Source organism: Ambystoma mexicanum, chromosome 4p, assembly GCF_040938575.1.
Source record: "Ambystoma mexicanum isolate Mex_15411 chromosome 4p, UKY_AmexF1_1, whole genome shotgun sequence".
Taxonomy (NCBI): domain Eukaryota; kingdom Metazoa; phylum Chordata; class Amphibia; order Caudata; family Ambystomatidae; genus Ambystoma; species Ambystoma mexicanum.
The window spans coordinates 30,310,581-30,337,839 of record NC_090927.1 but is presented as its reverse complement, the minus strand read 5'-3'; the positions used below and the strand labels follow the sequence as shown (position 1 = coordinate 30,337,839).

At 45.4% G+C, this 27,259-nt stretch overlaps 1 protein-coding gene across 1 annotated transcript in view; it reads left to right on the top strand.

The window, feature by feature from the left end:
- Positions 1 to 27,259, top strand: part of B4GALNT2 (beta-1,4-N-acetyl-galactosaminyltransferase 2 (SID blood group)) — a 297,045-nt gene that overhangs the window by 144,940 nt on the left and 124,846 nt on the right. Inside the window, exon 2 of the mRNA XM_069605292.1 lies at positions 20,148 to 20,360. Coding sequence (XP_069461393.1) covers positions 20,149 to 20,360 — 212 coding nt within the window. The 5' untranslated portion in view covers position 20,148. The remainder of the gene's footprint in view (positions 1 to 20,147; positions 20,361 to 27,259) is intronic.

Sequence of the window (27,259 nt, the reverse complement as noted above, 5' to 3'; positions counted from 1 at the left end):
TCCACTCAGCCTTGTTTATCATGCGATGTATTTGTTCCTCGCATATTGACTTATTCTGGTTTACTGTTTGAGTGTCGCTCTCAGTCCTTTCACGTGTTCCTTTCTTTACAGTGGATTGCCCCGGCAGTCTCCCACCTCTCCCGTTCACCCCTGTACCTTCATTTGTCCAGGGTGACGTTGCATGGCTCGGCGGTTGCTTGGCAACCTGCTGTTCTCACCGCTTCTCGGTCCCGGGTTTCTCCGTTCTGTTCCGCACATCAGTCGGCTGCTGTGGTTGAGGGACGCTGGCGGGTGGGAGCTGTCAGTGCTCCCTGCTGCAATGGTCCCTGTGTTGTTAGACGGACATCTGACCCACCGCGGCATGGTCGTGGTCATGCACCAGAACAGTCAGCTTTTCTCTCCCCGTCTTCTCAGCGGCTTCCCCATTGTCTGCATCCGGCTTCGGTGTCTTGAGCTGGCGCTCTTTGCTTTCAGAGAAGTGGAGGGCTACGCAGCTGCTTCTTCCTGGTCCACTTCTCCAAGGCGTGGTTACATCAGGGGGCTTCCCCTGAGCGATGTGTTCTGTCTCCTCTTGTGATCCACTCGTCCCAGTTATATGCAAATCACTTCTTAAAGAGATAATCATTATGGAATACAGTCCCGCACACCGGTAGATGGTCTAGGGCCAGGGTCTCCAACCCGTCGATCGCAAGCCACTAGTATCTCGTCTGGTGCTTCCCAGTAGCTCCCTCAGCTGTGCTGCCTCTGCTGGCCCCTCAGCCAGGTTGCTGAAGAAGGGGCTGCTTGACTCCTGCTCGGGGGTTGAGCCATTGCTGCTGCTGCTTTGCAAGGCAGGCATTGATTGTGCCTTGTGGATTATTTCCAAGTCTCTAAAAAGAGAAATAAATGGGTTTGGGCGTACACTGAAAAGCTCAGAGTGCAGATTCTGCTGTGGCGAATCTTGCAGCAGCTCCAGTTTACTCGCTAGCATTGAGTCCTCAGCAGTGTTTCCAGGTGAGGATACACAGGCAAGGTGGCCGCAGCCTCGCATGACGGGCTCGGCGCACAAGAGAACAGCCACAGGTGAGACCTGTGTATCTTTCAGAGCTGTTAGAATCATGGGCTGGGATGACAATGCAGCGTCGGCATCTGGAGAAGAAAGTAATCGGTGTACAAAAAAAAACAGTAAGGTATTTGCTTCTTGTGTTCTCTTTATCACTATGTTTCGCTAACGTGCTGTTGGTACGACCATCTCCAAGTACATAAGGCAGTGTGAGATCAGTCAACTACTTCATGTGCCCAAGATCCCACATTTCATCATGTTTGAAAGACCCAATGACAGCTTTCACCTGCAGCTGAGTGCTCTGTCCCACAGCCTAGGTTTTTCTGCAGCATTTCTAGAAGGAATTTACAAAGCTCTTTTAATCATGAAATGTTTTTGTTTGGGGGAGAATAGGAGCTGAAAGATGAGTGGGAGCGCGCCTTTGCTTTGTATTGGTAAATATTTGCTCCTGCATAGATGCCAATTTAAATGATCCATGTTAATTTGAGAGCTGCTTATCCATTCCTGTTTTTTCTTTGCATTCTGGGGCTTGTAGTCTAGTATTTAGGAGGGGAAAAGCAAATTTATGAGCATCTCCCAAATGACATGTGCTTGTCAGGCTGAATTATGCTGATGTCGTCTACTGATGCCAAGCATTGGCAACGCCAACACTTTTGGCTTTTGTATAGACATGGGCTCTGCATTTTTCTGGCATCGCCATCGTTCTACGGAACACGGTGCTAGTGCCTGGCCATAGGAAGGCAACAGCTGGAACACGGTGCTAGTGCCTGGCCATAGGAAGGCAACAGCTGGAACACGGCAGCTGGAACACGGTGCTAGTACCTGGCCATAGGAAGGCAACAGCTGGAACACGGTGCTAGTACCTGGCCATAGGAAGGCAACAGCTGGAACACGGTGCTAGTACCTGGCCATAGGAAGGCAACAGCTGGAACACGGTGCTAGTGCCTGGCCATAGGAAGGCAACAGCTGGAACACGGTGCTAGTGCCTGGCCATAGGAAGGCAACAGCTGGAACACGGTGCTAGTACCTGGCCATAGGAAGGCAACAGCTGGAACACGGTGCTAGTACCTGGGAATTTAATGGCACTGCCTGACAAGTGGTGCCTATTTTGTGCCTATAAGAGAAGCAAGCTCTTTTGGGAACTCCAGTGTTTGTTGGAACAGGAATTAAGTACAAGAAACGGGTGCCAGGACACACATACATATTACACATCAGGTGTCTGGTGGTACACTTGGTTAAGACAGCTTTATTACACCACAAGCTGGTTTATAGCTGTAGTTATGCCATTGCCTTTCAGAATGCTGCTGAGACAGCACAGAACTAGACTTCGCAATCCCAGAGGGAGGGGTTTTAGGCAGGGAGGGGAATTTAGTCTGTGGGAATGGTCATAGGGACTATCATGAGTGTACATGAGTGGGGATAATATTCAAACAACACTCGGCCCTTGCATATCGTCTCTGTCCTGTCTGCACTTCACACAATAGTTTTGGTGTGTAGGCTGCACTTTCAGCTCTAAGGAAAAATGACCCGCTTCTGAGTGGGTCTGTAATGGGTCATGTCAGCTCTGCAGTGCCTTGCCATAATACCTTTACTACTCTGCAAAAGGACTGCAGAGCCAAACACATGCATGTAACATGCAGCTTCCTAAGTCATTAATTGCAGTGTTGTTTTCTTCAATTCTAGAAGTGGGACAACCATCTCCCCATGGGCTCTGTGATTTGAATGGTGGCACCGAAAAGGGGTTTAAGAAGCCCTTTGAAGTAAGAGCGATGGCAGGCAGGGGATATAGAGGTATAATAGTGGCACCTGAACATGCAAGGATGTACCTCTCACGTTATGCTGATATCATTCATGTGAGCCCTTGGCTGTCATTGCTCTTGCCATGTGATGGCAGCACTTGGACATGTAAGGCCGTGCCTTACATGTAGCGACTCTGCCTGCTCCGTGAAGCGCTACCTAGTACTCCTATTCTAATACTAGGGAATGCGAGAATGCACTTAGCATGTGATGCAGCACTTGGACATGTGTTGCCATGGCTTATCATGCCTATTATTGTGCCTTTACCTGGCATAGGATGCACTTTACCTGCGATGACTGCACCTCGACATGAGCTACTGTAACATACTGTGCTGACTGACTGCGCTTACCAAATGCAGTGTTTATTTACTAACACAACATGGAGGCTGCTGGCCATATTATGGTACTACCTGGCCATGTGAGGCATATTAAGACTACACCAGCTATGTGAAGCTATAACTGGCATTAGACAGCAGTATACACATATGAGACTACTCTCGGCACAGCATGGCAGCACCTGGACATGTGGAGCTCATTTTAGCTGGTGCTGGACTCCTGAACCTAAAAATGCAGCCACGTCATGACCAGGCCTAAGAAAGAGTTCAGTGAATGACACAGATTTTGTGAAGCTCAAGCCCTGTGCGATTTATTACATGACAACTTTTCATGGAAGTCCATCTTCGTGAACCTTTGAAACAAATGAGCGCACTATTGAACCTGGATTGTTTCGCTTTGGAACTGGAGATTGTCAGCCTTCAAGGTAACATTCAGTTGAGCACCAGGTAACTAAAACACATTTCTGGAGTTTTCTTGATTCCAAGGAGTACACGAACATTCACACAGCAGCACTCTTTTGGGAATTCTCAAAGCAACAGTGAAGGAAACACATTAGTTGATTTTGGTGTTAAAAGTAAAGAAAGTAGCAAGAAAACCAATCTTGGTGCAAATCCATGGGCTCGTCTCCATCCCAGTAGCTCTCGCACATGGTCTCTGAACTAAAAGTAGCTCCTGATAAGAAAAAGGCTGGATGCAAGCTCGTGGTGATTACCCTATTGTGGCACTACAGAAACCAGAAGACTGTAGGAGAGCCACCAAGATAGGTCCAAGTGGTCATACAGGAGGTCCAGCAAAAGCCCCGTACAGTCAAAAGCCATGACCTAAGAACTATAGAGAAAGAAAGGGAAGTGAATCCCGCAAACATGGAAAGCAAATGAACTGGGTTACAACAGACATTATGATTTGGGCAATGTTGCAGAAAAGATTGCATTGAGATTTGTGAACTAAAGAGAAGCCATTGTGAACCAGAATGAGGGAGGCTGACAAAGGTTGGCGAGAGTGAACACGGAATGAGGAATACTGATAAAGGAGCGGTGAAGTCTGAAGTCGCGAAATACAGTGTGTTGACAAGTGGGAACCCGACCGAGGGATGTGCACAAGTGAACTGTCCAAGCAAGAAGAAGTAAACTATACCGCTTATCATTTTGGGTCCGAACCCGGCTCAGGGAGATCCATGGGTGAAAAGTTATCACCCAAAGTTTATGGACAAAAAAGGAACTGTTTGAATAGTCGAGTAATACTGTGAGAGGTCTGCGCCCGGAAGTCGGGGACCCAAGGGTGAAGCCATCACCCAAAGCATTTGTAGAACAGAACTGTGTGTTTGATTGTGGAAACTATCGGGGCCTCAAGAGCAAGAGTTGTTTTATTGGAAAGAGACTTTAAGCCATCGGAGAACCTAATAGCTGGAGCGAAACTGTCGGCTCGTGCTGGGGGGAAAGCTTGAGTTTGTGCTGTGTTCAGGAGACCCACCTTGTCCCGTGCTGAAAACATGGGGAAGGGAGACCCCTGGCAATCACATCCTTATTATTTTGAGAACACTTCCTCCTTATTGAAACCCTATCCCACACTTCTTTTGCATTTAGAGTAAGGATTGGCAATAGGTTTCTTAGTATAGGTCCTTTGTTTTGACACAACGCCACAAGGACAGCCTTAGTTTTCAATTGATGGTCGAAGCTTGCTCCCATCTTAGATTTAGGTTTAGATTAGGCGTTTTTCCACCCTGCATTTACAGTTTAATAAACACCCTTGAACTGTGATCACTTGTGTCTGTCTTTACTGTTGCCACCATGAGTTCCTTACAATGTGCAGCAACACAAGGTAGAAGAGATATATAAAGACTTGCTATAAAGGTATATATATCATGGTAAGGACGGCCATGATAGGAAAATCGATGATCGTCTTGTGTCAGATTCAGCCAAGCTACCTCCGAGACAGACCAAGGTAGCAGAATCAGGAGATGCTGCGAAACACTGTGTGCAGAACAGCAAGACGTCTATGTTGCCCTAGGATGAAGGATGCTGTTTGAAGGAATAATTGCAAGACACAAGGGGAGTTAACCAGGATAAGCCATGAACAAAGTGCACATTTCTCTTGGATTAAAGAAGAAGAACTTATTTGCAAGAGCCAAGTATTGGACAATTAAAAGTGCAGAAAGTTTGTATAAGATGGAGTGAGCAAGTCTCCAGAGGCCAAAAGGAGCAATGCCACCCAGCATCATTCGAAATGGACAATTTCTTGGTCTCCCAACACGTGATTCCGAAGTTGAAAACAAGGCGTATTCATTAAGCCGAAGAGAGTGGTGTGCTCACACTCGTTCAAAAGTTCCAGGACAGTGAGCAGGCTACAAAGTGAAATGCAAACAGAAGACTTTTGCTTATGGCCTAACTGATGAGGGATGATGGATTAATTGAGAAATCTGGGGAGTAGCCTGATGTGATTCAAAGCACATATGTTTTGTTTCGCATATGTGCTGTAACGAGCCAAAAGTCCAAGGTTTGGTGGGAATGCCAAACAATCAGTGGGCCTCTGGTGCAAGCTGCTATACAGTCTTGCATGGACCAATCTGCTGCTATTTTATCTGATATAATCAGCACTGTATAATCTTACAATGGTTGGTTATTTATAATGAGCTTAATACCGAAGAGGCTTCTAAGCACGGACCCAGGATTCAAACCTGTGTTGCTCTGTGTCGTCTTGCTTCCAAGACGAGCTCATTGCCACTGAACTATACTACCCATGTGCATTTAGAGGTAGTTAAAGGTGTCCCCTACAGATGGGGGATAGCCATTGATGCACTAATCCTTATATTTTCTTTAAGTAGATATGTTCCCCTAACTTATCCTTTCTTTGATAGAATGTATTGTTTGCCACATAGGATGATGTCATAGATGACGCAGAATGAGGTATAAAACCTCTGTGTAAACAAGGTTACATGTGCGTGTGCATGCATCAGTCCGATGTCTGCCATGTTTCCCTGCTTTATTAAACGAGAATAAAGTAGTGTTTTGCAATATTCCTCGGGTCTGTCCAATTATTTGGTTGGTGAACTTTATTGGTAATTCCATCTAGCACAAAAGACGCTTCAAGGTGCTAGAGCACATTTGGTAGTGGTGCGGATGGTTATGGGTCCAGTCGACCTAGGCCCAGACCCAGACCAAGATTCCCAGACTTTTGGCTTCTCCTGCCATTAGCCAGAAGACTGCAGAGTTTCCCGCGGACAGGAATGAGCAAATATACTTGTGTAAGAAGATTCAGTCGGCAGGTGCCCCTTTGACGAAAGTCCTGCACGATCCCTGCAGGTGCCCCATGGACGGAAGGCGAACTGGTTGGTTGAGGGAGAGTTGATGCTGAGGAACTCGATCTGAGTTACGGACTTAAGTAGAACATCGAGAATGGCAAAAATGGGGGGACGGACTGTATTATAAATATATTGTATATAAGTAACAGGATTTATGGGGATTATAAAGAGAAAAAGTAGATACCTCAATTCCCGGTTCCAAGCTGATGGAAGGGTATGCACTAAAAAGACTCCAAATGGGTGTAACGGATTCCTGGGCCTAAGCCAATAAGAAGAGTGTGTGTCAAGCTCCAAAATGGGCAAAAATAAGAACATTTTATTGAACTAATAAATATAAAACGATAGTTAAAAAAGTAAGGTCATTGGTTGATTTTTTGACCAAGAGATTGGCGTCAATTAGGAGGGTAAAAAAATCAAAGGTAATTAATAAATAAATAAAGGATACAGTATTAAAATATCAACAAGAGAATAACGGGATAAAAGAAATTGACCCACAGTGTAAACAAAGGAACAAAAAGAACATAGTTGCATAGAATTTTTAAGACGAGTCAAATATTTTGGTTTCATTAAATAAGCTAAGTATTGACAGACGAGATAGACTTGTCATCATGGGGGGTCCTCCCCTGTTATATTTATGTAGGACGTTGCCAAAATACACAGCTCAGATAAGGAAACATCTTTCATAATGGGTTAAGGGCATGACCAATAAGACACTCATGTCGTGGCCCCAAGAGGTTTTCGATGTCAAAATAATATTGCGGCACTTATGACGACATATTTACATGGCATGTGTAAGGGAAAAAATGTACAGAAAAGGCTGGCTGTTTTAGAGTTATGGAAGATGTACCAGAGTGAGAAAGAAAACCCCAAGCGAGAAGGAGTGGATACTTAACCATCAGAAAAGGGGAGGGCGTACCGCCTTTGGCTCCCCTTTCTCGGCCTGAAAACAAAAGCATAGAAACAAAGGAGAAGGTAATGGAGGATGGCACAGGGGCAACACGCTGGTATTGGAAATATGACCATGCAGAGCAACATAGGTTCAAATCCTGGATCCGCGCTTTGAAACCGAACTCCGGTACTGTATTAGGCATTTCAGAAAAAACAAATAATTAAATAAAATAAATGAAGCAGTGGCAGGGTATAATCCGACCTATGAGTCCCTCTCACCACCCCCGCTTATAATAGTGAGGACAGTGGGAGGAGAATAAAGGCACAGAAAGCAAATATACATTGACATGCAATGAACGTAAACAGCGTGATGAGAGAAAGGAGATGGAGGAAGAAGCAGAAAGAATTAAAGAAACAAAGAAAGAAAAAGAAAGACAGGATAAAGCTAATGGAATAGAACTAGAACAGAATGAAGAGATGTGAGGACAAATATTACTTAAGCTAGACGATAATGGGGCTCAAGAAAGAGAAGAAAAAGAGGAACGGAAAAAGAAAGAAGAGAGAGGGACAAAGAATATAAGGAAAGGGAAAAACGAAGAAGGCAAAGAAAGAGAAGGAGAGACTAGAGGAGAAGAGGAGGAAGAAGCCCAACGAATGAAAGTACGTAGGTTGCAAAGAATGTGAAAGGAAGATGAATTAAGGGGGATGAGAAAAGGGGAAGAAGGAATTAATAGAATCAGGGAATTAAAAGATGACGAGATATCTGTATGCAACTGAAGTATTGTGCCGATGGAAGCACGAAAATGATTTGAGGATGACAACCTGATGCCAAGATTATCGATATGGGCGGATGAGCGAGACACATAATATTTAGGGACAGGGCTTGGGAATATATATAGGCATATGAAGGATAACAAAGGGTATAAGATTTTTGAAAGAATCAAGCGTAGAGAAAGGGATACAATGTTCAGATCTAGAGGAACCCAAAGAGAGAACACCAGAATTGACAATATATGCCGATCAACCAAAAACACGATTGCACAGTAAAGGGAATGTATCCCCGCCTTCTGTCAGCAGACTAAGGGCACTGCTAGGACGGAGACAAACGGGCAAGACTAGCCCAGCCTGGAAAACAAGAAGTGTAGGTGGGTATGATTATGGATTGGGATTTTCACAACGCCCATTATTGGAGAAAGGGGGAGGACAACAGCAATACATTCTGTGGATAAAGACAATTTAAAATGCAAATTTACGAGTTTAACTTCCAGTGTGGGAAAATTGATTCATGAGTAGGAGAAAATGACATAAGCAATGACGGTAGCTATAGGTGACATAAAAGGCCTTCTAGCCGCCCTTCTAGGGGAGAGGGATGATGACATTTGGAAGAGAGTAAGATACACAGGTGTGACCGCACAGAACATGACACATGTTGGAGCATCAATTAACAATTGTAGAACAGATGTATGGTGGGCGCTCAGAGTACAATCTCCTGCTACATCGGATATGGGTGTGATCATGACTAGGAAGATGGGCGAGGATGAAGATCTTCTCACTTTTACTCAAGAGAGATGGCATCAGGAGACTTGTGAACCGTGGCGTGATTCTTTCATATTTTATGTCGGGGCCTGCCCAAGCCAGTGCAAAGTCAACTGAAGAAACTGGTGGTAATGGAAGCGGAGCCTGGCCAGAAATACAATTGATGATTGTGCATTATTGCCGCTTGTTGTAGGAGGGGAATAAAAAGAAAGCTGGGAACAGAAAGCAGGAGGAAGCAGAGTTAGTTAAAAAGAAGTTCACAAAATTGCCTCAGAGGGAGCGTTATTGACAAGTAATGAAGGTGTGATGACACATAAATTGCAGTCAGTACAGCAAAACAACATAGCGTACCCCATGGATCAGGGTGGGTACAATATTTGGCCAAGAGGAAGATGGAATGGGCCTAGAAGAGGAGGTCAAGGTGGATTTCGGAACCCTCAAGGAAGGGGGGATTTAATGGAGAACATCTGCAGCAATGCTGGAATTGTGGAAGGATAGGACACATGGCTAGAACATGTAGTTATGCAGCAGAGCTGGCAAGTTCCAAGAGGGGATGGGCAATGTACCACAGTACAATATGGAACCACTGGAATAGTGTGCCCAAGATCACACACAGGTTCTGACATATGTGCCGCAACCACAGCAGACACAGCAAGCACCAGTTCAGATGCAAGTAACACAAGGGCAACAGCAGCAAGCGCTTATGCAAACACAGCAGGTACAAACCCAGCAGGCGCAGACACAGCAGGCTACGCTACCACAATGGAATGTGAATACAGGAATACTGCAAGCACCTGGACCTTAATTAGGGAGTGTGACTATAGTAGGAGGAAATCCTTTCGCAGGGACAGGGATGAATTTATATCCACAGTAGGGACAGCCCACAGGGTGACCTGATGTGGTCAGTACTGTCAGTGACACCAGACCCCCAAGAGGAACCAAGGGTCAAAGTGACGATAGGAGGCAAGACAGTCTCATTTCTTGTAGACACTGGAGCAACTTGTTGCTGTGTCCGTGAGGGAAAATATCCAATGTCAGGCATTGCCATAAATGGGCAGGGATTCTCTGGGGCAATGAGTTAAGTTCCTTTTACAGACAAATTACCAATCTCTATAGGAGAACATGACATCATTATATTCTAGGCAGACGCCAGTTAATATACTAGGACGTGACTTAATGACAAAAGTTAACATAATGGTATCTTTCACTGATGAAAGAATAGGATGTTCTACTCCAGGGATGCGTTATATGAAAATGAGGGGGTTTATACTTGCTTTCACGGGCAAAAAGGCTTTACAGGGGTTTCCCCTAGATCCAGAGGTATTTATGTATGGAGTGACTGTTTTATTATCATTGTTAACCAGGTTGATAGGCAAACTATTAAGAAAACCAGATAAGTTTTTGTGTAGACCAGAAATTCCGATGGATGACGAAGAAGGGCAGATTATACCCTTAGAATTAGAAGCAGCAGTGGTCAGAGAGGAAAGGGTAATGCTTTATGGGACAGATGATGGAGAACAGTGATAACCCTCAGTGAAGGATACAGGCTGACAGATAGTGACAGATGAAGAGCTGTTTAGGGATGATTATTCAGACGATGAGTTCGTTTTTTATTGGATCAAGGTTGAGAATGTAGAAATACCACAGAGAATGATGTTGGTAAAAAAGAAACTGTCATTTTTTCAGGAAGACTTTGAGAAAGTGCCAAACATTTTATGATCCACAAGCCCATATGACTTAGGTCTATTAAAGGGGATAGGGGCAGTTAAAATGAAGCTTAAACCAGGAGCTCTTATGCCACATGCAAAGCAATACCCTATGCCCCGAGAAGCAGATGATGGTATAGTCGACACAATTTCCGCTTTAATTAAGTAAGGCATATTAGTGCCATCTGACTCTCAGTGTAACACAGCTGTGTACCCTGTGAAGAAATCAAAGGGGTAGTTTGGAGATTTATACAGGACCTTCACCCCCTAAACAATATGGTAAAAGCACAGTTTCCTTTAGTTCAAATTCCCACAACAATATTGTGCAATATCCCATCTAAGGCCAAATATTTTAGCGTTATATATTTAAAGTGTTTTTTTCAATTCTCCTACACAAACAATTTGCGAAAACATACTTGTTTGCCCCAGGGGTATTTTGAGTCCCGTTCAATCTTAAATGGGATCCTCCAGATGGACCTAGGCAATGTTCAAATTGAAAGTGTAATAATCCAGTATGTGGATGACATTTTGGTGTGCAGTGAGACAGAAGAAAGATGCAGAGAAGACTCAGTTAAGCTCATGACCATTCTCTCAGAGAAAGAGTATATAGTAGAAAAAGAAAAGATACAATATTGTCAGGAAGAAGTCTTGTATATAGGACAGTTGATCTCTCATGAAGGAAGAAAAGTGACACCTGAAAGGGCAGAAGCAATCATGAAGACCTCAGAGCCTAAAATAGTGACGGAAAGGCAACAGTTCCTAGGCCTATGTAATGATTTCATAGCCTGGGTTTTCAATTTCAGTACATATATTCAACCTCTTTTAAAATGACTTAAAAGAAGCACATGTGGATAAAGGTGCGATAACATGGACAGATGAAATGACTGAAAGATTTGTAGAATTAAGAAATGCAATCAGTACAGCCCCTGTGTTGGTAATTCCAGATTATCACGAAGAATTTTATCTAATCTCTCATTCAAATGGAGAGTTTATTACAGCAGTTCTCGCACAAAAAACATTAGGATATGGACATAAGCCATTAGATTACTATAGTGGGATTTTAGCTCCAGTTAAGAAAGGACATAATCCGTTTGAGTAATCTTTAGCTGCTGCTACATTCATGATTGAAAATGCTTCAAGTATAAAAATGGGGTGTTCAGTAACATTGTTTGTGGAGCATGCGTTAGTTGCGATTTTAGAGAAGCTCGAAAGTACATTAACTACACAAAGAGTATCAGGGTACGAGGTGATTATTTCAAACACTGCGATTAAATTTATCAGATGTACAACAGTAAACCCAGCAATGTTCATAGCGAAACCAGCAGGAGAGGATGATTATGTACATGATTGCACAACGTATACCCAAATATAAAATGCCTGTTGTGGTGAAAACTCTAATGCTTCGCAATTGTGGTAGGTTGCTGGGCAACAATCGGAAAAGCAACACTGAATGGCCTGAACGGCAAGTGTTGCTTTTCCGCTTGTTGCCCAGCAATTTACCGCAATTGCGAAGCATTCGAGTTTTCACCACTACAGGCATTTTATGTCCTTATGAGTTTGAATTCCCAATTAACCACAAGCCTCAAATGAATAGCCATTTGTGAGCTCGAAACAAGTGTCTTAATTTCATAGCTCTCTGTAATCAATCCATCACTTCACCTTAATACCAGTTCCTGATAATCAAGTCACTTGGCTCAATTTCATTTCATTCGTTTTTACATTTCTATTGTTGATTCCTATTTCACGTGAATGGCGGCGCCTCCAATGTACTAAATGGGGGGTTAAAAATGGTAACAACCATCTCTCCCCTTAAACGGCCCGTATATTTGTATAATTATCTCATATTGTCCATGTCAAACTTTTGACCAAATAAAATGGTTTGTCTTTTATTGTTCAATTAGCACAGGGCAGGGTCCCATTGTCCTTCAACCCAGTTTGTAATAATTCACTTCACCCAAGATGGGGCCCGTGGTCTTTAGTCCTTTTTTCTAGACGTGACTCCGTTGTCTAGTATGCTGTTGACATAGGAAGGTTGTTTTTAAATGTCCCCCAGCACTTGCGGTCGCGCGCCTGAGCCGTTCAGTGTTGCTTTTCCGATTGTTGCCCAGTTAAGACCTTTTTACAGGATCCCTGGTATTAATTCCCCCTGTAGCCGCCTGCAGTCGTACTTAGGTACTTATTTAACCGCAGCTGCTACAATTGTCTTCATGCAGCATTTCATTCAAATACCTTGGTTAATCATTACCCAGAAACACGTGGTGTATTCACGGAAATCCATAATTTTGATTTAGGCTTCACCTTATTTTTGGTATTAAATTTATCCAGTCCGCCTCATTAGGTTTATTATTTATTATCAGTCGGCATACACCCCTAATCTATTTTTTTCTTGATCTTAGCAACTTACCGCAATTGCGAAGCATTAGAAGTAAATCCTAACCTTTTATCACTATGCACTAACGAGTTCTTAACCCTTGGGCTTTTTAATCATTGGTTCTTTAATTTCTCTCCTCACGCCAGTTTTCACCACTACAGAAATTTTACGCCCTTATGAGTTTGAATTCCCAATTAACCACAAGGTAATTTTCTACCTTTACTAGCTACTTGACAAGAAATGTCTCTGATCGCGTTGTACCACTATTCTAATGACTAATGTTCTGTTTTCTCCATTTGTTTTGTTTATTTGTTTATTTCTCTTCTTGTTTCTCCTTTCTCTCTCCCCCTCTCTAAATGTTCAACCAATATGTTCATTAATATGTATAATCGATCATCCAATTTTCATGCGTCATGTGCACAATGCAAACCAAACTATTACAATTTCCTTGTGATGATCATATTCAATTTATTTTACCTGTTGCCCCCCCTGCCGCCGAATTTGGTGCCTTGTTTGTAATAACTGTTATCCTTATTTTATGTTTGGATCATGCATGAGTGTAATATTATGTTGAATATATGTATGTAACATATCAGCCTCGGATGAAGAGCCATTTTTGAGCTTGAAACACGTGTCAGGCTGTTTCACCTCTCTGAATAAATCTCAGACCGCAGTTAATGTTTGCACTTTCTTGGCGCAGTGTGTCTGTGGACTCTCTGTTGACGGTTCGTTGTAAATTGCATCGTCTGCCCGAAATGTACTGCAGGGCACACTTTTCCTACATTAAGAGGAGCAATTCCTAGACCCAATGACCCATTTCAGCATCTACATATAGTTTATGTGGTTATGTTATATACGTGCAACGGCTACAGGTATATGCTGCTCGTAGTATGACCTTTTTCTTGATGGATTGGGGCAGGTTCATGCACACTTCCTGATGCCTTGTGTACTGCCGATTTCCTTGTGCGTTTCCCAGGTGGGGGGTGTGAAGGGTTTTGCAGTCTGACAATAGACCACCTTTTGTTAAGGAGTAGTTCTCCTATTGGGTGTTAAGCACACGTTTTCTTCCACTTATCACCCCACCCACAAGAGAATGGCATCTGTGAGAGATTAAATAGACTATTAAAGGAAGGAATAGCAAAACTCCTGATGACCTTGAAAAGGGTTCATACATTGCATACCCCTTGCCCTGTATGTGCTGAGAATCATCCCGGATCTGATCACCAGACTGGACGCTGTATGAAAACCCCACTTGCTCCTCCAACTAGAGTAAGAATTGATGCCCATTGTGTAGCGAAGGCATTGGGTGACGAGATGCACGATTACCTAACAACAATAACTGCAAGTGTTTCTTTCATGTCTCAGCAGGTAAAGAAACGTAGGGAGGGGTCAAAAAGAAGCGACAAAGACAACCAACCCCTTGAAACAGAAGAAATGCTAAAACCCCCAAGACTGAATCCAGGGAACAAGGTGCTAGTGCGCAAATGTGTACGTACCTCAAGTACGCCCCACTTTGATGGGCCACATGAAGTGGAAGATGTTAGCCCCACAGTTGTGAAATGAAAAGGATGGAGAGCATGGCTGCACCTACACAAATTGTGACCATATAAAGGCGAAACACAGACCCCTCCTGCAGCTGCCCACAGTGAAGCAACAACAAGGAAAATGAAGAGCATATCACTACTCTACAATAGGGATTAACGTTTTCCAAATTCGATAAGGAGAAAATAGACCTGCAGCAATCCTGGAACCTTTTTTAGATAAGACAAAAGAGACAATGAAAAGAAAATCCAGAGCTTGAAGAGAAAAAGAGTATTGTTCATGGTGTTTGCTACCTCTCATAGTGACAATACACACACTCTTGTATGCTATTATTTCCTATGTATTACTGTCTTATCCAGCCCTGATACGAAGAGGAGTAAACATCATTGTTTTTCAGAGATCCCAAGAACAATTGTATTGTTTGGAGAGTAAGAATTGCAATTATCTTGCAGTTTCTGATATAAAAGTGAATGTATAAAAAATAATAAAGTTACATATTGAAGTGAAAACAAAATCTAAGAGATGTATTGCCATCAAGAAGGTCAATAGGCTTTCAAGAAATCTTCAAGGTGATATCATTTGGTCTTGTGGTTTGTGTTTTTCTCATTATTATCATGGCATTTAGATAAAGTAGACATGGTAGTTGCCAATGAGACATCTACAGATATAGAGGGTGTCAATGAGATATCTATTATCATTCCGGATAGAGCTGGAGATAGCCTGCTTTACAATATACCTAGGAGTCTATTTCGATTCAAAAGAGAAGTTGGGGAGGATTATGAAAATATAAATAGATATCTCAACATTTCAGTTCATTTAAAAAATAATTATGGTATCGGCACATGAAAAAGGTGGGGAGAAGAACGTCAGACGAAAGTTGCTATGCATGTTCCCTTATACGTTATGCATTGGGAACCACTAAAATATTCATAGCAACGGAAGTATAAGTGAAAAAGGCACATTTCCTGACGCACCTTGCACTTTGCCTAACCAGAGGACCATTCCAAGGCAGAACAGCATCCATAGTATGGTTGGATAAAGCGACATCTCAAAGAGAAGACCATTATGTGCAAGATACAAAGTCAAGAGAAAAGCATGAAACAATGCATTGAATAATAAAATATGAACAGCATGGAATAAATGGAGTAGGAATCAAAGTTGAAGAAAATAAGATATTACAATGCAAAGACAAGAACAAGGAGGAAATATGAGCATGTTGGGAAAGAGGACAGCTACAAATTAAAGCAACAGTGTTGACTCCCGAAGGATGGGCTGATGGATTGATTGTGGGCAAGGCAATGGCATTAATAAGCAGATGGGAGGAAGTTGTGGTCAATGCAGAAAAGGAATGCAAAGACCAATGGCCTAAGATGAAAAGATTGTTAACATGAGTCAATGATGAAGGGGTACCATTGCAACTACTACCCCTGAAGAATGCATCCTTATGCTTCAGAAATAATGGCACGATAAAAGTTGGGGTGATCTCGGGTGTGGCAGAGTGTACCAGGCATGGGGGAAGGAATAGCAGTCCTAATGGATCATTATTGGGCCTATGGATCAAGAGCATAACCGAATGGGGAGGAGTTTGTTCATTGGTACTGGTAAGCATACCAGCCTTAGTAGTACCACAAAGTACCAGAGAAGAATTGACGGCAATTAGGCTTATGGCCCGCCGGAACAGGTATGTCCTGGACTTAATTACAGCAATGGAAGGAGGCGTGTGCAACAAGATCAGGCCTTCTTGCTGTATATTCACACCTGCCCATGATGAAGAAAATTGAACCTTGACAGAAGCAATAACAATGTTGTCAACCCTGCACATGAAGATGGTGGAGGAAGTAGACGAAATTGTGGACGACGATTGGTTTACATCTCTGTTTTCATGAATTCCGAACTGGTTGGTGAATGCCTTCAGGCTAATTGGAGCAATAGTAATTTGGTGTTGCTAAGATTGTTTCTTATAAGGATCATCTTGGTTCAATGACATAAGACAGCCAAGAAAGCTATTGGGATGAAGATAATGTTTGATATAGGTGCAGACACTGATGAACAAATACAGGATGAGGAAAGCACCTGTAAGAACATAAAGAAAAGTCCCCTTGCACCTTCAGGAACTAAGTTCTACTATCTCAAGGATCATAAGAAATATGTAGGACGATGGATATTCTGTCACCATCAGGAGAGTGCTGCCACATGACCTGGCGGGTGGATGAACATCTAAAGAATGCAGCTCACCTAAGAGGGGTGACAAAGATATGGATTCCAAAGAAACAATCGTATAAAGAGATGATAAAGGAGAATGAAAAAGATAATGAAGAAAGGAATGTGGTGGAGTACCCAACCAGAGGGGTGAATTTGAGGGGAATGTGGATGAGCAGGTGGAAGCATTATCACTAGTTCCCAACCCCTCACCACCGTCCTGTTGGGGAAAAAAAGGGGAAGAGCTATAAATGGGACCCCATGTGTTGTTCCGATATATCATCAAGTGTATTAGGCACCTCATGGTTATAGCAATCTTGCCTCTAAGCACAGGCTCTTGACATGCGCTCGGTTAAGATTGAGCGGGGTGCTTGCGTAGGGGCCTGAGGTGAGCCCGGGAAGACAGACATTTGGTGGTTAGTTTTGGCTATTGAGTAGTGCTAAAGCACCACCTACAAACCAAAACCTTTGCATTTGTTACAGTGCATGTAGGAGGGAGATGGGATACGAAGGAGGGACACACAGCTTGTTGTTTGTCTTGTTATTTGTTCACCTATTGACTGTCCATGCTAAACCCTATCGTTATCCTCAGCTACTTCCTGCCCCACCCAAAACACAGTCCCTATGATCTCGTTGTGCTAGCTTTACCACCCTCTAGCATCAAACTTTGTGCACTATGTGCCTGCCAGTGTTATTTCAAAACAGGCTTCAAAGAGTTAATAGCTCAATTGGAGCTGTAAATGCAGTGCTAGTGTCATAAAAATGCCTTAACCAGAGTGTTGTCAGCGTTTAAGTTTTAAGACGAGAAGCAGCTCCAAGGCCGAGTTCAAAGACAATGTGAATGGCAGATGGCATGAGTGATGAGAGATGGCAGGCTAATTTGAATTGGGAGACGCAGTCAAATGTACCCACCCGCACCTGGGGTACCAACTTACGTGTTGCCAGAGCATCAAATGTTCCAGAAGGGTACAAGCATGCCAAACAATTGTAGAAGGCCATATAACGAAGAGCGTTATAGTTTCAGAGCCAATGAAGCAAGTTGTGTTTCTAAATACGGTTGAAGATGACTTGCACTAGGACTTGCACTAAGGGAGGGCATGAGCAGCCCACCTGACTATAGGGACCCAATCACGACCCTATCCCATAAAGAAAGTGTACCTAGACGTCCCCTTAGAGCCAACCACAATCTCCCGTAGGTTTTCTCAGTTTGCCACTTAGTATGACAAACTTTTAGTATATAAATGTGAATTCTTTTTTTACAAGATATGTTGAGATGATGGTTTGCGACGTCCATTGAGTTCCGTTGTGCTCCCTGTTTTATACAGTTGACATTAAAACAGAGTTATTTTCCAACTTCCTGAGTAGGTCTTGTTACTTAGTTTGAGAAGTTATTCTCTGTCTCATCCATAGTACGACATGTTACCTTGAGTAAAAGGGCCCCCAAGGTTTCACAAGCATTGTCAAAGCCAAGAGTCATAGACTGTGCATAGGTGTTAGGCCTTTGCCATGCGCTGCTATGTGCTATGATATGCCTGGGTACCCCCAAATGCAGCTGCTACCCTTAATGGCCAGGTAGTATCATTATGGGAGTGCCTGGCAAATGCCTATCTAATGCGTACACACAAATCCAAACTGTTGGTGTTTCAAATGCTTGTTTTCTTTTTTGGGGGATGGCGCTTGGCTTCTTACTCCAATTGTCCAATGTCAAACAAGATCCGAGGAAATGCTGCACACACGCACACGCAACCCCATTAAGATGACTTTCAGACTCCTGGAAAGAAGATGTAATAGCCTAAATATGATTGGATGGGACTTTGGTTGTACCCGCGCGAAAGTGTGCAAACTGTTTGTGTTCAGCAGTGTTTCGCTCTGCATCGGACACGCTGACGAGAAGGTCCCAACACCCTAACACTGGGCCTTGGCACCCCTAGATCAGGAAAGGCAGGCTTAAACACATCAGGACACTCAGGCTGGATTTCAGAAGACATCTATTTATTCTCTGCAGCAGACCAGGATACAGCATACAGCACACAGAAAAAAAATCTGCAACTCTCAACTCCTTTCTGATTTCAGCCCCTTATATACTATTTTAAAAAGTTAGGTAATGCAATAATCAATATAAAACATCCTGATTGGCTTTGGTACTTGAAGACAACCCCTTTTCCAATCCCTGGTTGGTTGCCTTAGCTGCCACTCAGAACTAGTCTAAATAGGTTTCACCTAGCTCATTCTACACCAGTGGACACTCCATGAACTTCTATAAAAAATATTATCCACTGACATCATTATGACTTTGGACAAATCGACCATTTTGTATCTAGCAACCATCCATCTTAGAGTTGCCTGACTTGTCTTAACAAAAATGACCAACTAAATTATGAAATGCCTGCCCAACCTATTTTTGATCAGAACTTGGTACCTGCTCAGTTTTGAATCTAAATTTTGTGATAATTTATGATAAACATGTACTACTTCTCATATTCTCTACTGTGCAAGACATTCTGACCCCACAAAATAGATCGCCCTTCAAAGCACTTTTCTGAAAGGCACTACATTTCTGATTTTGGCAGTGTTAGAGTCATTGATCAACTCGACAAGTTATCTACATTCGGTTTGAGGGGGATGGGATCTATCTCCAATACATTCAGTTTGAAGGGGACGGGGACTACCTTCTGTACAACGCATTATTGCACAGCACTTTGTTGCTTCCCAGCTAAGTTTGCGCTGTACAAATCCCCTGCATGCATGCCATGCCGCACCACCACCGTCTCAGGGAAGTGCAGTGAACGGCCATGGAGCTAGTCAGGAATTCATTCCGAAGGTTTAAGCACTTTAATAATGAAGTACGTTCATGATATGATATATATTTTATTTGTATTACGCCCATGCACATGTGTTTCAGGGCACGACAAGGCAAGGGAGGTGTACAAGGGAGGGTAAAACAACAATCTTGCTTGGCCCATTGAGAATGCGCAAGTGCAGGGGAGAGGGAAGGGGAAAAGTGCAGGGGAGAGTGAAAAGGGGAAGCTCATAAGACATAATTTTTAGTCTACCACTTAGTAATAATTTGCAGCGTATTCAATGTGTTCTATTTTACCATCTATACTGTTTGCATTAAAACTTCACATATGTTTTGGATGACTGAGCAGCAGTAGGTCACAGTGAGGCACTAAAAACCAATGCAGACCACTTACACCCCAGCCTGAGTAAACGCATTGCATGCACAAATATTACACCAAGAAACCTCCTTGCACACTTGCACACACACACATGCGTGCACAGACACCAACTCAAAAAGGAAACCCTGCCCAGAATGTTTTGGACTACCACACCCATGAGCCCTCACCATTGAATAAGCTGGCTGGGGTTGATGGGAATTGAGGGAGGCTGGTATGCAAGTCTCATGCTATGCACTTGTCTCTTTTTCCACAGAATGAAGCTCAAGGTTGCGGCCCTGGCCCTGGTGATGGCCCTTTCGTTTGTGATCTTCATTGGTCAAAAAATAATGGTCTTGAGAGGGATCACTGATTACCAACGCCCGCTGCAGAAACCCCACCAGAAATTTGCTGCGGTGTCGCTCGCGCCACCCCTGCAGCTTTTACCACCAGAGCGGTATCTGGAGAATTTTACCTACAGTGGAATCAGGTAAACCTACTTTGGGGGAAATGAATGGGATTTAGGCGGCTGCCAGGCCAATGTGAGGTCGACAAAGCTAATGGGGTTCATGAAGAGCACAACGGGGGCAAGTGTATGGTTTTTAAGGCATTTCTATGGGGCGACCAGTGAAGTCACTCACACTAGAGACTTTTGAAGGCGCAATGGATAACCAATGTGATGTTAGTGTGCTAACGCCAGTTGTGTGCTTTTTGGCTTACTGCACAAAAACCCAGACTCATTTAAAAGTGGAAAATGTTGCTTTAATGTGACAGGCCAAAGGTTACAATTAAACGCTTACCTGGCTCCATGGCCTTACAGACTAACGAAATATTTAAACAACCAATTAACTAATTACACATTTTTCATTTTCCCCCAACAATTAAATAATTAAATAAAGCCATTTTCTCCCTAACTGTCCCTTGGACCCTACCGTCTCCTTACCCCTTTTCCAGGCGTCCCGCTTTCTCCCTGGGGCCATGCCCCTCCAGGCTCAATACCTGTTCCCCCGGGGTGGCCCGCTTGTGCAAACAGCACCACCCCATCCTTTCCCGTGTCATTCCCCCATTGTGCTTCCCTCCCCCCACATCAAAAGGGGCCATGCCCCCGGAGCCCAGACCCACTTCAATACCCCTCCAACTCCCCTCTACACCAATCTCCCCCTTCCTATGACCTGCAGCCAGTCTGACCTGCCACATCAGCAACAGAAATGTTTACATCACAACCTCACTAATGCCCTGACCTGTCACACAAAACTACCAGCCAATCGCTCCTTAACAGACACCACAAAACCCCTTAAAAACGTACATGGTACGTAAAAACCCCTGCATAACCAACATACAGTGCCCCCCCCTTTTAATAACCATACCCCGGACCTAAACCAAAATGAAGGGGTGGGAAGGCGGGACAATCGCCAAGTCCAACCGTCACCTGCCTCCCGAACCTTCCCTGGCCCCTTAAATACCCCGGGAAGGCGCTCTGCCCCCCACGGCCACTCACTGGCCGTGTGCAGCGCCAAAAACCTCCCCGGAGGGAAACGCTTTGCGTTCCCCCTGGGGCCCCCCTTTTGGCTTACTGCACAAAAACCCAGACTCATTTAAAAGTGGAAAATGTTGCTTTAATGTGACAGGCCAAAGCTTACAATTAAACGCTTACCTGGCTCCATGGCCTTACAGACTAAATATTTAAACAACCAATTAACTAATTACATATTTTTCATTTTCCCCCAACAATTAAATAATTAAATAAAGCCATTTTCTCCCTAACTGTCCCTTGGACCCTACCGTCTCCTTACCCCTTTTTCAGGCGTCCTGCTTTCTCCCTGGGGCCATGCCCCTCCAGGCTCAATACTTGTTCCCCCGGGGTGGCCCGCTTGTGCAAACAGCACCACCCCATCCTTTCCCGTGTCATTCCCCCATTGTGCTTCCCTCCCCCCACATCAAAAGGGGCCATACCTCCGGCACCAGAAAAACCCTCCCCCGAGGTTTTCTTTCTGCCCCACCCCCCCCACCACTTTACTTTACTTCCAACTCTTTAACCAATCTCCCAGGCAAGAGCCCAGGTCTACCAGATAATGATTGTTCCCATAAATCGACAAGTGTACACCATCCTCCCTAAAGATCATGAAACCTTCATACACTATTTCCTTATGTTGCATCACCTGCACCGCCACAGAGGCACAAAACTTAACCATCTCTCTGTTGATCCCTTTCCTAGCCCGCTCTATCGCTCCCTCGCTTCTCCCTCCCCTCCACACTCTCCACGGCAACAACTTAGTCCACAACACCTCTGCTTGAGGCCACATTTCCCGCACCCAGACTAAATCCCTTTTCATTTTCCTTAGCAGAGCCACCCCCGTATCCCTTACCAGGTCATTCTCTCCAGCATGAATAATCACCGCGTCTGGAGCCCCGTAGCGTTCCCGCAACCCTGCCAACATAGGAAGCAACTGGTCCCAGCGCACACCCCCTAACCCGTGCCATCTTACCACCACATCCTTATAGCTACACCCCAGTTGCCTGCTCAGAACCCTTTACTCCGCTTCTTTCCCAGCCCATTTAACAATTGAATGGCCGACAATCCACACTTGCGCCAACTCCCCCTCCTTTCGCACAGCATCTGAAAAAGAAATTACAAAATTACTACCATAATACATTCTCCCAACACGCTGTTGTCAACCAAAACTTCTGCCACCTTCCTTCAAAATTCCCCTTTATGAAACTCCCTGACATACGCCTTGTATCTCCCAGACCTCCAACGCCCCAAACTTTTCACCTTATCCTCCGAGAAACACAACCTATTACCCTCCGATGCTGCGCCCATCCTTAATGAATGTGTACCAAATTCCCCTGCCTTTTCTCCTACCAGTACCAGAGCCTTCCGCAATACCCCCAAGACTTGTGCCGCTGAAACCGGCATCCCATCCTCATGCTTAAACACCAAGCCTGTCTTACCCCCACACCGCTCCTTCCACAACCTGCCTGTCTGCACTGGGCATAAGTCCTTGCTCCCCTGACCCAACAAAACCCAAGAACCCTTTCCCTTTTGGTCCGTTTTAGACTTATTAATCTTGATGTCCAAACCCAATTCTGTAATTTTCACATCTTCCCACTGCAATCCCCCAGACCCCCCTTTTCCCCCCATCAACTCCGAAACCCGAAAAGCCCCGAAGAATAACCATGTAAAACAGGTCGCAAACAGCTCCCCCTCCCATACCGACCAGCAAACTCCCCCACTGCCTTAACCAACCTCTGCAGCAATTCCACCGATATCGGCCTCCTCTTGTCCTTGTCCCTCTTACTCTCCCTTGCCCATCCTTCCAACATCCTACTCACCATTTCCCCCCCACTCGGCTGAAAACCCCAGAACCATTTCCCGTAGAAAGCAATCCCTGCTAACTTCCCTGCTATAGTTGCTCTTAACCAGCCCCTGTCCATGCACCTCAGGAGGAAGTTCATGACATCATCCCTCCTCCGCTCTTCCGCATCCCATCTACCCTTCCAACTACACGCTCCCCCTCCAATAAAATCCTGCCAGGCCCTCCTGTATGACTCCTTAGACGCCCCGGCCAATGAACCCTCCACCAAAGCCAGCGCTCTCATCTTTCTATTTTCCACAGCTCCTCCGGAATCTGCTGCCCCTCCTGATTCGCATCTGGAGCCAATCCACGGAATCTCTGCTATTGTAAACGAGATAATGCATCAGCGATGCCATTATCCTTCCCTGGCACATGTGTTGCCTTAAACACCACATCCCATTCCATGCAGCGCAGCACAAACTCTCTCATGAGTCTTGCCACCCACTGATCCCTTGCTGACTGCCTGTTTACCACATGGACCACGCATTCATTGTCAACATTGAAATTCACCTTCCTATCCTGCAAATCCTTCCCCCACAACTCCAATGCCACCAGCGATGGGAAAAATTCAAGGAATGCTATACTCCTTCCCTCCTTCAACCACAGATCTGGCCATTTCTCCGCACACCATTTTCCCCCCCAAAATACTCTGAAACCCCCTGCTCCTGCTGCATCAGAAAATATCTGTACTTCCCATGTCACCGGGTCTCCCTGCAACCACATTGACACCCCGTTAAAATTCTCCAAAAAAGGCAGCCAAATTCTGCAGTCCTCCCTCACTGCCCCCGATACTCTTATCCGATGATGTGGGCACTTTGCTCCCGCCATAGCCCTCGCCATGTTCCTACAAAGCGTTCGTCCTGGGGCCACCACCTTGCATGCAAAATTCAAATGCCCTACCAATCTCTGCATGTCAATCAGCGTCATTTTCTTGGCCCCTACCACTCTCTCCAGCAGCACCACCAGTTTGCTCACCTTGTCGTGCGGCAAGCGTGAGGTCATGGCCACTGAATCCAATTCAATTCCCAGAAATGTCAACACCACTGCAGGCCCTTCTGTTTTGTCTTCCGCTAACGGCACACCCAACTCCTCCATTAGCTCCTGAAACAACTTTAGCATTCCCTTGCACTCCCCCTCTCTATCTGCCCCGCTAATGAACAGAAAATCATCCAGATAGTGCAGCACACGCTCCCAACCCGAGTTAAATGAAAAAAAAACCCTGTAAGAAGGAGCTGAATCGTTCAAACAGCGCACAGGAAATTGTGCACCCCATTGGCAAGGCTTTGTCTATGTATATGCGGTCCTCAAACTGCAAACCTACCAACCAAAAATTCTCCGGGTGCACCGGCAATAACCTGAAAGCCGCCTTGATGTCACATTCGGCCATGAAGGCCCCTCGCCCTTCTTTCCTTACCAGCTCCACTGCCTGGTCAACACTTGCATATACAACGCCACATTCTTCCGGGGCAATGAAATCATTGACTGACATGCCCTCCGGCCAAGACAAATGGTGCATTAATCTAAACTCCCCCAGAGCTTTCTTGGGCACCACCCCCAGTGGGGATATAACGAAGTCACCCGGCTGGTCATCAAATGGCTCTACAATCCTTCCCGCCGCTATTTCTTTGCTCAATATTTGTCTTACCACTTCAACATTTTCTTTGGCTGACTTCAGATTTTCAGCCCACCGGCGCACCCTTGGGCCCTGGTACCCCAATCTGAAACCTTGACTAAACCCCTCACTCAAAATCTTCGCCCCTTCCCTGTCTGGATAAAATTGCAACCATTTCTGTAGCACCCCCACTTTAATTGGCGTAGAAGCTTTTCCCCACAACCCCTCTACCTGAACCTCTCCCCCTCCCCCTGTCTCCCTGTTGGAAACACTGAGTAAGAGGGTGCTTTCCTCCACACTTGCTACACTCATGCCTGAACCTACACAGGGTCCTTGTGCAGCCATCCTTATTAAACGCCCAACATGCTGCTGAGGACTGCCCTCTGCCTCCTCCCCCTTTCCCCTCATGGGCAGGGCGACCAAGAAAGGGCCGGAAAGGCACCGGCAGCCCACTTGCTATGTACAATGTCGGGGCAGGCCTCGTTGGGGCCATCCATTGCAGCCATAGATCCATGTCCATCTCCCCCAGACCGCCTGACTGTCCTCCGCCATTCTCGCTCTGAATTCCTCATCATACCTTACCCAGGCAAAGCCCCCAAAACTTGTGAAAGCCTTCCTAATTACGTCCATATATTTAAGCAGGGCCACACAACGCTCCAGGAATTTTTCACAATAAACACTGGCATAAATGATAAATGCCGACGTCCAATTCTCAATAGTCGCCGGGACCCTTGGGCGCGAAGCCAGTTCCCTCTCTTCTTCTTTAGACCCCTCCTTAGCTCTCACTTCCCTATGTAGCAATTTAAAAACATCTACAAATTCCCCCGCCTAAATCTTCTCCCTGGTCGCTGCCATCAAGTGCGCCCCCACAGTTTTGTTATCCCCATGTATGGCAGTTTTTTCTCTTTTCCTTTCACTTCCAACTCCTTTTCTTTCCCAGCTTGCCCCTCGAGCACCAATGGCTCCACCACCTTGTCCGTTTGGACCTTCACTGAGCAAATGCCCTTCTCAACCCCCAAGGCTCCAATGGCCTGTACCCCAACGTCTTTCCTTATCCCTTGTAATCCAGACCCTTCATTTCCCATCCCCCTCTTGTGACCGCTCTCTGCCATGAAGATGACCATTCCCTTTCCCGCACACCTCTTTCCACGCCTGCCGTCTTCGGTCTGGCGTCCACACCGATGCTCCTCATCTCTTTCCTTAGAGGGCTCCCACTGCGGGGACAAAACATGTTGGCAGACTCACCCAGCCAATAATTCCCCTGACCTCTTGCCCCCTGACCACCCTGCACCTGCCTTTCCAGATCCCACCACCAACTTCTTCTCTCCTCCCCCCTTTCCCCTACTGCCCTATAACCTTCCACCTCCCATTGCCCCACATAATCCTCCAAACCAACTTCATCCCCCCTCAAATACCATTGTGGATGCGAGCTCGTGCCCCAGTCAAGTTGATCTTCCTCTTGCGAGCACGGGGCGTCCGCCCCGCCACTCCTTTGACGTCTTCTCAGCGGGGCCGCGGAAACCCCTGCCTGGTCCTCTTCTCTCAGGCGAGGCGTTCCGACCTCCACCCTGGAGTCCTCATTGCTAGGGGCCGTGCTGCACCCTCTAGGCTCTCCATGCGCTGACCGAGGAGGGGGCGCTCTCAAGCCCTCTACCTCCACCTGACCAGCGGGGGCTGTGCAGCGCCCTCCGCCCTCACTTCTCCTACCCGGGGGGCCGTTCCGCGCCCCACTCTAACCTCCTCAATTGATGGGGACCTCTCCCTCCTTCTCCCACCTGCACTCTTCTGCAGGTATTTACCCCCTCTTCCCCTCTGCCCTGTCACCCCCTTCTGCTCCCCTTCACTGGCCCCGCTGTGGTTCCCTTGAGCCACCTCCTTTTGAGCACTCCCAGCTTCCCTAGGGCTATCATTCACTCCCTCCCTCAATGGCTGCCCACCCGAAATCATTTCACCCCCGGACGCCCTCCTGTCTATCTCCCTCCTCATCATCCTGCCCCTGGATTCCCACACCTCCCCTCTCCCTGCCGCGGGGGTTCAAGCCACCACTGCCGCGAGAGCCCCATCAGCTACAGCTCTGCGCTGTGGCCTACCCCCACTTATCTCCCCCTAACCCGTGACCTCTCCACTAGTGACCTCCCCTAGCATCAACCAGACCCTTCTTGCTGGCTCCCTGCCCCACCATTGTGCACCACTAATCTGGATTGTGCACTAAATTTATGCCCCTGCCACTAACTAGCTAAGCCCCCGAGCCAGAAACTACCCGTGGACAAAATCCTAGAACATTGGTACACTCAGGACAAAGAACTGCCCCCTAGACCAAAACTAATCTCCTTGATAAACAAAAAATATCTATACACCCAAGGTATAAGATTAATAAATAACTAATCCCTTGACAAAGCACTTTTTTTTTCTTTTTTTTTT